This window comes from Euprymna scolopes, chromosome 1 (assembly GCF_053919585.1).
Source record: "Euprymna scolopes isolate OS-2025 chromosome 1, ASM5391958v1, whole genome shotgun sequence".
Lineage (NCBI taxonomy): Eukaryota > Metazoa > Mollusca > Cephalopoda > Sepiida > Sepiolidae > Euprymna > Euprymna scolopes.
Window position 1 is genome coordinate 33,541,815 of NC_136482.1, and position 12,244 is coordinate 33,554,058.

The 12,244-nt window shown below is 33.1% G+C and overlaps 1 protein-coding gene across 1 annotated transcript in view; it reads right to left on the bottom strand.

Moving 5' to 3' along the window:
• The window catches only part of LOC145292385 (two pore channel protein 1-like), a 116,051-nt gene that overhangs the window by 33,948 nt on the left and 69,859 nt on the right, over nt 1-12,244 (bottom strand). The window contains exons 15-16 of the mRNA XM_080138724.1: nt 4,120-4,185; nt 2,786-2,858 (exon numbers count right to left, since the gene is read on the bottom strand). Of these exons, the coding sequence (XP_079994850.1) occupies nt 2,786-2,858; nt 4,120-4,185 (139 nt within the window). The remainder of the gene's footprint in view (nt 1-2,785; nt 2,859-4,119; nt 4,186-12,244) is intronic.

The following is a 12,244-nucleotide window of genomic DNA, read 5'->3' on the forward strand; positions in this document are numbered from 1 at the left end:
TATTTCATCTATAGGGTTGTTTTAAGGTAGATAGATGGAGCAGATTGTGACCGTTCTATGTAGGTTGGTTGTGACAGCACTTGTCTAAGTTAGTTTGTAGATTTATTTGGCTTTGTTCTGTGGTTTTGTTAATGAGAATGAATGTTCCTCCAGAAGCTCTAATTGTGTTATTTGTTATGTGGCTGTCTTCAGTGAAGCTATGGAGATTGATATTTTCAGATAGTTTTAAAAAGGTCTCTTGTAGGCATATTATAGTAGGGCAGAGATTAGATATTAGAAGTAATTCATTCCAGTTGGTTTATATACCTCTGCAATTCCATTCGATTATTTTGTTGGCCATAGTTTAGTTTTATGTTTTTGATTTCCTTTGGTCTTATTGAGAAGAGGGGTGTTTTTTTTCTACTATTTGATTGGGGGGAGGGTCTGTCATCTATTTCCATTGTTTCCAAGGTTTTAAATTTATTCCGGTCTGTAGTTGTTTTTACATGGAGCAGGATATGTCTTAATTTTTCATTTATTTTCTGTTTGGTTGGTGAGAGATTTGATTTTCTCCCTTTTCAGGGTGTACAAGGCATTTGTTCATTTGGTTTTGGGATGTTGTTAGTTTCCGTAAAGTTTTTTATCTAAATGTTGTGTTCGGTTTTTGAGGTTTGGTGGGATTTTACTTTCAGCTGTTTTGAAGTTTTTTCAAGTACAGCTTCAGTTGACAGCAGTTGCCATAAGGTGGCGCTCAATGCCTCAACTAGTTCTTGAAGTGTCTTTATTAAGGTAGTGATTCCCTTTAGTACCGTGTCTTCTGTTGTCTTTGGTTGCACCCATGTACAATGTAGCTGGTTCTGTTGTGGAGGCTGAGTCAATGATCTTTCTGGCTTCGGTTAAGCTTATGTTTTTTGTATATTTCAATTCATTCTTTTTTTCTTTGATCAAATTTTGGCAGAGAGATGAGTATGCTGGATGATTCTGACCATAGTTTGGGTATTCTGTTTCATGGTGTTCATTACTTCTACATTTTGAGCATACTGTTTTCCTGGTGCAGTATTCTTTGTAGTAATAGCGCTATTTTAGTTATTTGTGTATTGTCTTGTGATTCTAAGATTATATATTCAGAAACGATTGCAGTTTTATCTTTATTGCTTTCTGTGTTTGAATCTGGATAGAGTCTTCATTTTTTTGGAAGTCATATGAAGTATTATTTTCTCTCATCATCCTTGCTCCCCACCCTCCTCAGAGCCCTATATTGGGAGATGGTTCGCCCAAAGCATCTCAGAGATAGAAGGATGATATACTCAAACAGCGAGTGTAGTTGCTTGTGAGGATTTCCTTATTTCCTTGGCTCCAGCAAAGTATAATAAAGGGGTTTGCCATCAGTAGCATCTGTTCTTTCATTCTGGATACTTGATTGAACATAGTTGGCAATCTTCAACTAGTCCGGAACTTAACATTATTTTCTATTCCAGGACTAGTCAGATACCTGAACCTATGTCCCTTTTCTGTTTCAGTTCATTTTTCCTCTGCCATGTCCCTTTAAAAGATTTTAATCTTTAATATATTTTCAATGTATGTGCTAAATAGCAAAATTATATCAATTCAGAATAAATATTTTGTTAATGATTTCCCTGAGGAGATGAGCCTACATCGAAATCCATGGATTACGGAAATTACTCTAAATGTTGCATTCCTTGTTCAAATAAATTTTTGTTTTAAAAATTATATTTTCTGAAAGAAATTTAAATATAAAACCTGCAATATATATATATATATATATATATATATGGCAATTCAGGTACACAGAATATTCTGTGTACCTAAATTGCCACATATATTTTTATAACTTACTACCTAGCTCTGTGTATTGAGCACTGTTGAAGTAAATACTGAAAATTTACGCATAAAATATTTTCATATATTAATTTATGTGATTAAATGAAGTAGTCATATATATACATTTAATATATATATATATATATATATATATATATATATATATACATACATACACACACACACACTGAGGAAGATCAAAGGATCGGTCGAAAATTATGTGCTTTTGAAGGAAACATTTTTTTTTTTTTTTTTCAAAAGACTTTTTGTATTCCTACACGTCAACACACAGGAAATAAATACAGAAAAGATATAAACATTTATATATTTTTTGTATTGATTTTTTTTATATATATATATATATATATATATATATATACACACACCAGCAGTAATTATAACTTTTTACACTGATGATTGCATAAGCATGAAACACTAATATCTGTAGATGAAAATATTAAAGAATATTTGGGAAATAAATGGAATTTCAAATATATGTATTTTAGGCAAAAACAATTACATACGTACGTGTAATGTTGAAATTAGTAAAACTTTCAACAATTACGAAAAATGATTGAGTAGAAAAATAATTATAAAGAATTCTCGAATTATTACATTGGTTAATCTTAAAAGTTTTTAAAACCAAGAGAGGTAACTGTAATCTATAATTTTGACAAATCCACCATTTCAAAATAGAAATTGGCAAACCACTAATATCTGTATTTTGTAAAAAAAATACTTGTAGCACACCTTTTATTTGATCATTTTAGTTTTGTGAATTTTTACTAATTTTGACATTACATGTACGTAATAGTGTTTTTTACCTAAGATGCATTTTTGAAATCCTAGCACACAAGCATTAAGCATTTATTCAAAACTGAATCCTCAAACTTTCTCTCCACTGCAAAGATCAGAAAAATTATATGACACGCATTTTAAAAAAATTGATATTAAAAAGACTTACAAATCCCATCCTGTTGTAAAATACTCCTTCGGTCCTTTTCCAAGAATCTTGAGACAAGCTTCAATTACATACACTAAAAAACAACGATAAGCATAAAGTTTAAAATAAGAGTGAATAACAGAATTGAATTTTTTTTTTTTTTTTAAGTTCTTTGGTATTTAGAGACAATGGTTACCCCCTGAAGACATGCTTAATCTTAAAACTTTGAAAGATTTACAGATATGAAAGAAGTAGACACCCAACAAAGTTTAGGTCTTCTTTGTTGATGGCCAGTGCGCAGTCGTACAAAATAACTGAAAAGGTTAGAAACATCAATATTTTAATTTCATTAATATTTGAAGTACAAAATATATTAATGTATCTATCATATCACCAATTAAGTATGACATGCACTAAAGAAACATCAACTAAACAACATAAGAAATTGCAGATTTTGTATTATGTGGTAGGGGGGACTACAAAGATTGAGATACTCAGGTCATTAAAGGGTGAGACTCTCAGACACACACAACACAAAGTAGGTAACATTTACTTTCATTGTCCATGCATCATTCTCTATTTCAGGCCCTAGCAAGATGTGTCCTTTACTCATAATATTTGTAACAGTAATATATTTTTTGTATTGTTTTTTTTTTTTTAATTTTTTTTTTAATTACATTTCATCCCAAACAAGGCACATTGCCACTTTGGTGTAGGGGGCTACTATCAGGGGCAACAACTACTGGGGTACTATGTAGGGATTTGGGCAGCAAGATGTTGGTTCACGTTACACTTGAACTTCTGCATGTCAGTACTGTTGGGGAAGTAGGGACCTGGAATGGAATTCCAAGTTCTGGGGAAGAAACTGTTGGAGTAGAAAGATCTTTTACATCTAGGGATCTCTACAGTGTGGGGGTGGGATTTAGCAGCCTGTCGAGTTTGTCGAGGGTGCTCACGTTGTGAGAGCACAAGTGCTTGCAGTTCGTCAGAGCATTCACCACTAAAATACTTGTAGGACAGGCAGAGGGATGCAACGTTTCGTCGATGAGACAGAGGCTGAAGCTTAGATGCCAGTTCAGGGCCTATCAGGTTTGCGACTCTCTTTTGAACCTTGTCAAGGAGCGAGAGACTAGTAGCAGATGCACGATGTTTCTATAATCTTTTTTTTTACGTTTATGTTCAACAATAATGTGCATGTGAAATCAACTTTACTTTTGTGCTTCTTCCATCAATCACAAAATAAATAAAAAACACTTATATCAGAAAGATATACCAAAATGTGATCACTAAAAATGTAAACACTATAAAATATGTTAGTCTAATAAAGACAATAGTTAAGAACACACATTACTTACTGTATACAAAGAAAATGGAAGCTCCAGTGGACGGAAATTTATATTTTTTCACATCTGTATTTTGAACTGTAAAATAAATAAATTATTTGATTCAGCAAAAAAAAACTTTTGATTTGTTTTTGTTACTTTAAAGTACAATTCTCTGCAAGATGACAGATTTTATTAATTTTTTTAAAAAAAGGAAAATTTGGTTGCCCATTTCAGTCAATAAAAACAAAAGTAAAACATCCAATATATATATATATATACACACACACACACACTAGCAGGCCGCCTGGCATTGCCCAATCATAAAATATGCTGAAATATATTTTAATTTATGCAAATTTCATAAACATTATAGAGCCAATATTTTATTCATGCTTGTATTACACCCAATATATAGTAGTAACTTAAAAAAAAAAAAAAAAAAAAAAGTGATTTAGGTGCAGTCAGCTAGAATTTAAACCAAAACCTGTAGTTTTACAGCCTTATTTGTTACCGTTTGATCTAAATCCATACACAACTTTAAAATTACATTGTTTAACCTATAAATGTATGTTTGCACATGTATAGAAGAGCACTTTAAGTTTACTTATATCTGCCAAGTTCCAATTTTTTTTTTCAAATTCGATTCCTTAGAAGATATTTTTACTGGCTAAAAACCAAACTGCATATGCCCCACAGTTCCAAATCCCCTATATATCAAGTTTCAAGTCTATACCAAAAATTAGAAAAAGTTTGGTAGAGACCGTTCTTCAGACAGACAAGGTCACTTATATATATTTCTGAGATTATATAAAAATATATATCTGTTAAAAGGTATATGCCCCTTATGTCATAGAAAGTGTTTAAAATAATAAGCTCAATGAAGTTATGTTTCCGGCTTCTGAGCATATATACTGATCGATTTTATTTTAATGATCAAAGGAAAGAATCAGTACACAATCAATATTTCTTTTTGAATGCTTATATTTTTCCTTTATCGTCTTATGTCCGTTTCAGAACCCATAACAAAAAATATGGTTCTTGATTTATTTGATTGCTATTCAGAGACAATCAAACAATAATAATAATAAAAAGAGTATTCCAAAACTGTCTTCCTTTTGTTTGGTTTTAAAATACTATGCCTCTTTTTTATTAATGTGATCATCTCTGAAGAGCAGCCAAATAAACTGAAGATAGTATTTTCCACTATGGGTTGCAAAACATGCGTAAGATGATAAAGGAAAACATACAAGTTTTTGCAAACATAACTAAAATATAAACAAAAGTTGTGATTGATGTCTGAACCTTTTTTTGATTATATATATATATATATATATATATATAATATACACACACGAGTATATATTCTACATAAAAATAACTAAATTATCCTTTAATATTAATATTCATATGAAATAGCGTTTGAATTGGTAAAGTTAAAAAAATATATTTTTTTAAATAAATTTAAAAAAAAAAAAAAAAAAAAAATGGAAATTAAAAAATATTTCAAACTGAAAATTAAAAAAACTATAAAACAAATTGGTACAGAAAAAAAAAAAAATCACAGAAATAGATTGGAGAAGGAGAACTATCTGAATTGGTAAATGCTTTCATCATTACCTTAAATATATTTTTTACTTGCTAACTTTTGTGCGACACAAATACATATTTTATTAGAAATCAGGAGATCATCCTGTGTTTACAGGTTGGACCTAAATAGTATTTAAGCTAACAAATTAAATTTAGATTCTATCTCACTACTTTTCATTTAGTGGGGGGGGGCAAAGTTTTTATAGATTCATGGCAGTATTTATCCTAAAATTATAATTCATTCTAATGCAACAATTAAATCTTGTGGATAGCCATTTCTCCTTCTTTGCCTGACTTTGAAGCAAGTGGTCATACGATAGTTTTCCACTTTATGCAGTCCTTTACAATATTATCAAGTTGCAGATTATTTGCCAATAATAATCTATATTATATTTTTTTCCATTTGTCTGTTCCACTTTTGCTCAAAAATTACTATGCAAAATTTTACACAAGTTAGAAAAGCATTTTTCTTAAGGCATGACATGACAATGATTAAACAAAATTTTTTCTTAAAATTGAATCTAAAAATTACCTTGGATTTCTTTTATGTTATGTACATTGTGTTGCACTTAAATAAGAATAAAAAAATTTGTCTATTACTTAGCAATTAATGATATAGATATATAATTTTCAACTAAAATTTTTTCAAAAGTGCAACAAAATGTACATAAATTAAATACAAAATTATGTACATAATTAGATTAAATTTAAATTACGTTTTAATATCTTACTTTGTAAGTTTTAAAGTCTATAAAAAAAATTTTGTTTAATCATTTTCATGTATTGCAAGAAATGCTTTTCTAACTGGTGTCTCATTTTTAAGATTATATTTGATTTAATTTTTAATTTAAAATTAAAAATGAATATGGTTTTGCATGTAACAAGTTGAAATTATTTTTGTTTAAATATTCTACTTGGCAGAAAAAGAAAAAATTTTTTGTAATTAAAAAAAAAAATGATTAAAATCTAATTTATAAAATTCACTATGTCTCCATATTTTAAAACTATCTCTTTCAAAATAAAGTTGCAGATCGGTGCCAGGGGCCTTCAAATGATTGGATTTTTTATGGGCCATTCTTTTCTGGGTAAAAGTAAGCTGGTTAAAATAGTTTTTAAGGGGTAAAAATTGAAAAATCGTTATACATTTTGTACATTCATCTTAGTTTATTTTTAATCAGTTCATATGCATGTCATGCTGGTACAATACTAACGTCATCAGCTTTGAATGCTACAGTTTTGCTTTCGGTTTCGAGTCTAGCTGATGGCACCCAAATACTTTTTTTTACTTTTTAAATCACCACTATAATAATATATACAAAATCATATTTAAGTGTATTTTACGACCGGGCACCACCACCCACTGCTAGTTTGATATAAAATATAAATAAAAAGAAAAGCATATAAAATTAAATTTAAAAAAAAAAAACAAATAAAATTTACTCTTCTGTTATTCTCCTTTTTTCTTTACTCCCATTTCTCCTTTGTATCTCTATTTTCTTACTTTCTCAGCTAACATCTGTATATTCTATCTAGGGTATTGAGCACTGTTCGATTCAACACAAGACTTAAGAGTAAAATTATATTATAACACATACTAGCTGCATTTAGAGTATTAAGTACATTTGAATCAAGCATCCACCACATTCCAAATAGCCTACTATATTATTGCATGCACCTATTACATCAAGGGAATTGAGCACTATTTTATGTTGTATATATTATTCACCAAGTGTTCTACTATATTAATAATTTATTGCTCCAGATTTTGTTTCAGATTATTGACCAGTACTATAAATAATTTAAAAATTTAAAAAAAATAAATAAAAATACAGAACTCACCAAGATTTCCCCACCACCACCACTGCCATACCCTTTAAATATCGGCATAAAAACAGACTGACTAGCATCCTCTTTTTACGCTATGAACTCAAGAAGCTAAGTCACTTTTCTCTCCATAACTTTTGAAGTCTACTAACATCTGTGTATTGCAAACTTTTGTTTTATTTTTTCCTTATTCCAGCTTTGACTTTAATCCTGAATATTTGTCTCGTTTTCTTTATCTTTTTTCCTAAATGTTTTTGTCAAATATACTATTATTAACCAATACTTTTTTCCTATATTTAAAACAAGAAAAAAAAAAGAAGTCTCCTATGAAATTGAACATTCCCCAAATTATACCTACATATTATCTGAACTCAAAAACATGCGGCTTTTTTTTTCTCTCTAAAACATGCATTACTTCTAGCTAGTCTAAACTTAATACGTAACTTTAAAGGTATTACTTCTTAACCAGTTGTTTTAAACAAGTTTAAATAACCATACTTTCCAATTTGATAAAAGTTCCATTATAGCATATTTATTATGGGGTGGAGCTGGAATGCTCGTACATTCTAGCTCCAGGTAGATGAAGGCAAAAGTATCCACGCATTAATATAGGAGGTGAGACTATCTTCAAGTAATATCCTAAACTCGGAATGGGGCAATGGACTTATATTAAGTAGATATTAATAAGTCCTTCTCACCTTTTTTTTTTTTTTTTTTTTTTTTAAATGGAGGGTAGATAATGCATGTGGCAGCTCCAGTAACTCTCGCTTCTCCTTTTTTGTCCTTCAGTCCTCATTTCCAATGAGTAATTTTTCTGACAAAGGGTGAATAAAAAGCTGCTTTCCAGGTCGGTAGAACTTTGTGAACAGTAGCCTAAGAAAAGTCGGAAAACTTCTGTTTCTATGTCTATCCTTGTGGTCATGTCATTAACCACTAAAGAGGCTGTCCTATCAACAGGTGCAAAGTACCGGGGCGGCTGTATTGCCATTTGGTGAATGGATTCTGGACCATGAAGTAGTTTCTGCTAGGGCCTCTCTATGCCATACTAGTGGGTAATTGTTACGGCTTTGGTGCTACAAAAAAAAAAATTCTTTTGTCTTTTTCTCTTACTTTCCCTCTCTGTCCTGCTCCAACCAAGTCTATCAACCTGTTCCACAAATCCCAAAACCTCAACATGACAAATCTCAAAAAAGCCTAGAACCCCATCCTCCAACGTAGACCCCTACTACCAGGTCTCCTCCTCCAACAGCAGGGGTTTATGTTCCAACCTTCCAGAGGTTGAAACAATTACAAGAGACGAAATCGGACATATTCTTTCCAAGTGAAACTGGCATAGGGCCAACCACTTCCCTAGACGAATTCATAATTAAAGGATACTCTAACTTAACATCTAAATCTGACCCCCCCCCCAAGATCACCATGGGCATGGAATATGTGCCTACATTAAAGATGGCTTTCCATGTGGTAGGAATATCTCCAGAGAAGACCCTAATTTACCTTATATGTGCTTCTGGGTTGCACTAGCTTACACCACTGCATTTATATTTGCCCTCTACCACCCCCGCAACAGTGGTGTTACTATCTTTAAGAGTATATATGAGAAAATTGACCACATCCTATCTGCTCATCCTTCGCTTAACATTCACATTTGCGGTGACTTCAATGTCCATAATGTGGAATGGCTGACCCACTCAAATAAGACCGATGACGAGGGGGGGGTTCTGTCATGATTTTGCTACTGCCTATGACCTCCCTCAGATTGTTCACGAACCTACCCGTGTGCCCGATACTACCGGTCACTATGCAAGCCTTCTAGACCTTTTCCTCACAACTTCCCCTGAGCTATGTTCATGTTCCGTTCTATCTCCTCTGGGATCCTCCGACCACTACGTTGTAGCAGTTAAGATAAAAATGAAATGTAATAAGTCTTCAGACGTACCTCTAAACCGTACTGTATATCGATACTCTATGGCTGACTGGGATAGCTTCCGTACATTCATATCTGATCTACCTCTGCATTCCATGTTTAAAAAGGATGTATCCTCTATAGCATTAGATCTGACCAAATGGTTAATTGTAGGCATAGACCGATTCATACCATCCAAAAAATTCCAACAAAAACCTAACAGCCAGCCATGGTTCTCCCCAGAATGTGCTGCTGCCATCATGCACAGAAATCACTTTTTCCATAGCTACCAATGTAATAGATGTACTGAGACTAAAGCTGCTTTCAGGACTGCCAGTAACTACTGTAAAAGAGTAATAAAAAATGCAAGAGAGCTATATGCTCAGTGCATTAAATCCAAAGTAGCTGAGCAGCAGCTTGGTTCCCATCAGTTTTGGCAAATAGCAAACAGGATCCTGAACAGAAGTGTGCGTTCTATCCCAACCATTATCAATGGACCGGAGGTCATCTCGTCAGCAAGGCCAAACTATTTGCCAAGAACTTTGCAGCTAATTCTACTCTATGTGACGAAGGCTATCAACTCCCTGTATTTCCTCCTATAACAGACAACACGCTATGCAACATAGAAATATCTGCGCGTGAGGTCGCCAAGCTAATCAAGAACCTTGATTCCAGTAAAACAACTGGCCCTGATGGTATTCCAGTTATAGTGCTGAAAAAGCTTCAACTAGAACTTGCCCCCATACTTACAAAACTGTTTAAGCGTTGCCTTAAGGAGAAGTGCTTTCCAACACCCTGGAAAACCTCATCAGTATGCCCTGTATTTAAGAATTCAGGTGAAAAGTCATCTCCCTCTCAGTACAGACCAATAAGTCTCCTGTGTGTCATGAGTAAGTTGTTGGAATCCATATTAAATAAAGAAGTAATCAACCACCTCAACAGAAACAACCTTCTAGTGACATGCAATATGGTTTCCGCTCCGCAAGATCTATAGCAGATGTGCTAACGGTTATATCTCATAAGATTAGTGAATCTCTTGACAAAGGCTTCCTTTCCAGAGCAATTGCTCTTGACATATCAAAGGCCTTCGATAAGGTATGGCACAAGGGCCTACTTCACAAGATTTCCAGTTACGGTATCACTGGTAATGTTTTCTCAATCATTAAATAATTCCTCTCTGATAGGTTCATAAGAGTAGTGGTTGATGGGCAGAAATCAGAGGCCCACAGTATTAATGCCAGAGTCCTTCAGGGGTCCATCCTGGGCCTAACTCTCTTCCTGATCTACATCAATGATCTCCCTAAACACATACTTAAATCATTCGTTGACATCTATGCTGATGACATGACCATCTATGGCAACACATCAAAGGCCGTAAATGACAAAGTTCTCTCTAATTCTCTCTCCTCTGACCTTGAGCGCGTGGTACAATGGGGGAAGAGGTGGCTGGTCACTTTTAATGCATCCAAAACCAAGCTTCTATCTTTACATCATCAACGCTCTGATCCCCATCTGGCATCAATTGAAATGGATGGCTCTCGTCTTGGGGAGGTGCCATGTTTTGTTTTGACAAGCTTCTGGGTTTGACCTTTACTCCTGATCTGAAATGGAACACGTACATCAAATCTATTGCCAGGGACGCTGGGAAAATGGTGGGATCCTTCTACCGCTCCATAAGATATCTCACTACTGATGCAATTCTCTATCTGTATAAAAGCCAAGTACGTCCAAGGAAGGAGTACTGCTGCCACATCTGGGCAGGAGCTGCTAAAAACAGCCTATCCTGCTTTGACAGAGTACAAAATAGACTTTGTAGCTTAGTGGGGGATGCCCTTTTCTCTTCCCTGCAACCTCTCTCCCACAGAAGAGACATTGCAAGCCTGTCTTTCTTTTATCGTTATTTCCATGGCAAGTACTCGTCTGAGCTCAAATCTCTCGTCCCCCCCTCTCGCCAATCTTTCACAAGAAACACCAGTCTGGCTGAAATTACTGCCAATAATTTTCCCCACTCTTTATCTGTGCCTAAATCAAAACGTAGATTCCATCAGCAGAGTTTTCTCAGAAATGCATGACTGTGGAACTCTCTTCCTTTTGCCTGTTTCCCATCTGGCTACAACTTGGATGTCTTAAAGTCAAACATAAATAAATTCCTTACAAAACGCCCTCTTAAGTAAGACACTATCAAATCTCTAATACTAATGATTACTACAATACTATCTCATTGATTACTGTACACGCAATAACCCTTGCACCTGAGTGGCCTCCGTATCTTAATAAGTGGTGACCTCCATGTAAAAAAAACAAAAAAACAAAGCAATATTTAAAGTGTGCTTAACATATTTTTTTTTTAAACTTATTTCTTTATCTCTCATCATCCTGGAATGTATTTGTTTGAAAACAAAGTTTATCTACCACTTTGTAGAAGAATGTAATGAATAAAAAAAAAAATTAAAAAAAAAACAAAACATTTCATAAGTGAGCAGTGAAAAACTAAAAACCAGGAGGCCTCCAGAGCACTACTAAAACCAAGTTTTCTGCTTTATGTGTAATTTTCTGTATTACTAATTTTTTTTTTAAAAGACTGACAGTCTTATCCATACAATGGCTCACATTATATGCAAAGAGCAAATACATCTAATATGAAATTTATGTTAATGCAAATAGATTTGTTTTAAATGTTTAAAATTTTCCTGAAGACTCAAGATTTCTTTGCAGTGTATAGTTAAACATTACGATAAAAATCGTAGTTAAATCATAAATTACTAAAAGACTTTATTTTTCTCATTATGTCTACAGATTTTTTTTTTCTTTCAAAATACAATTGCTAAGCTTCATGGA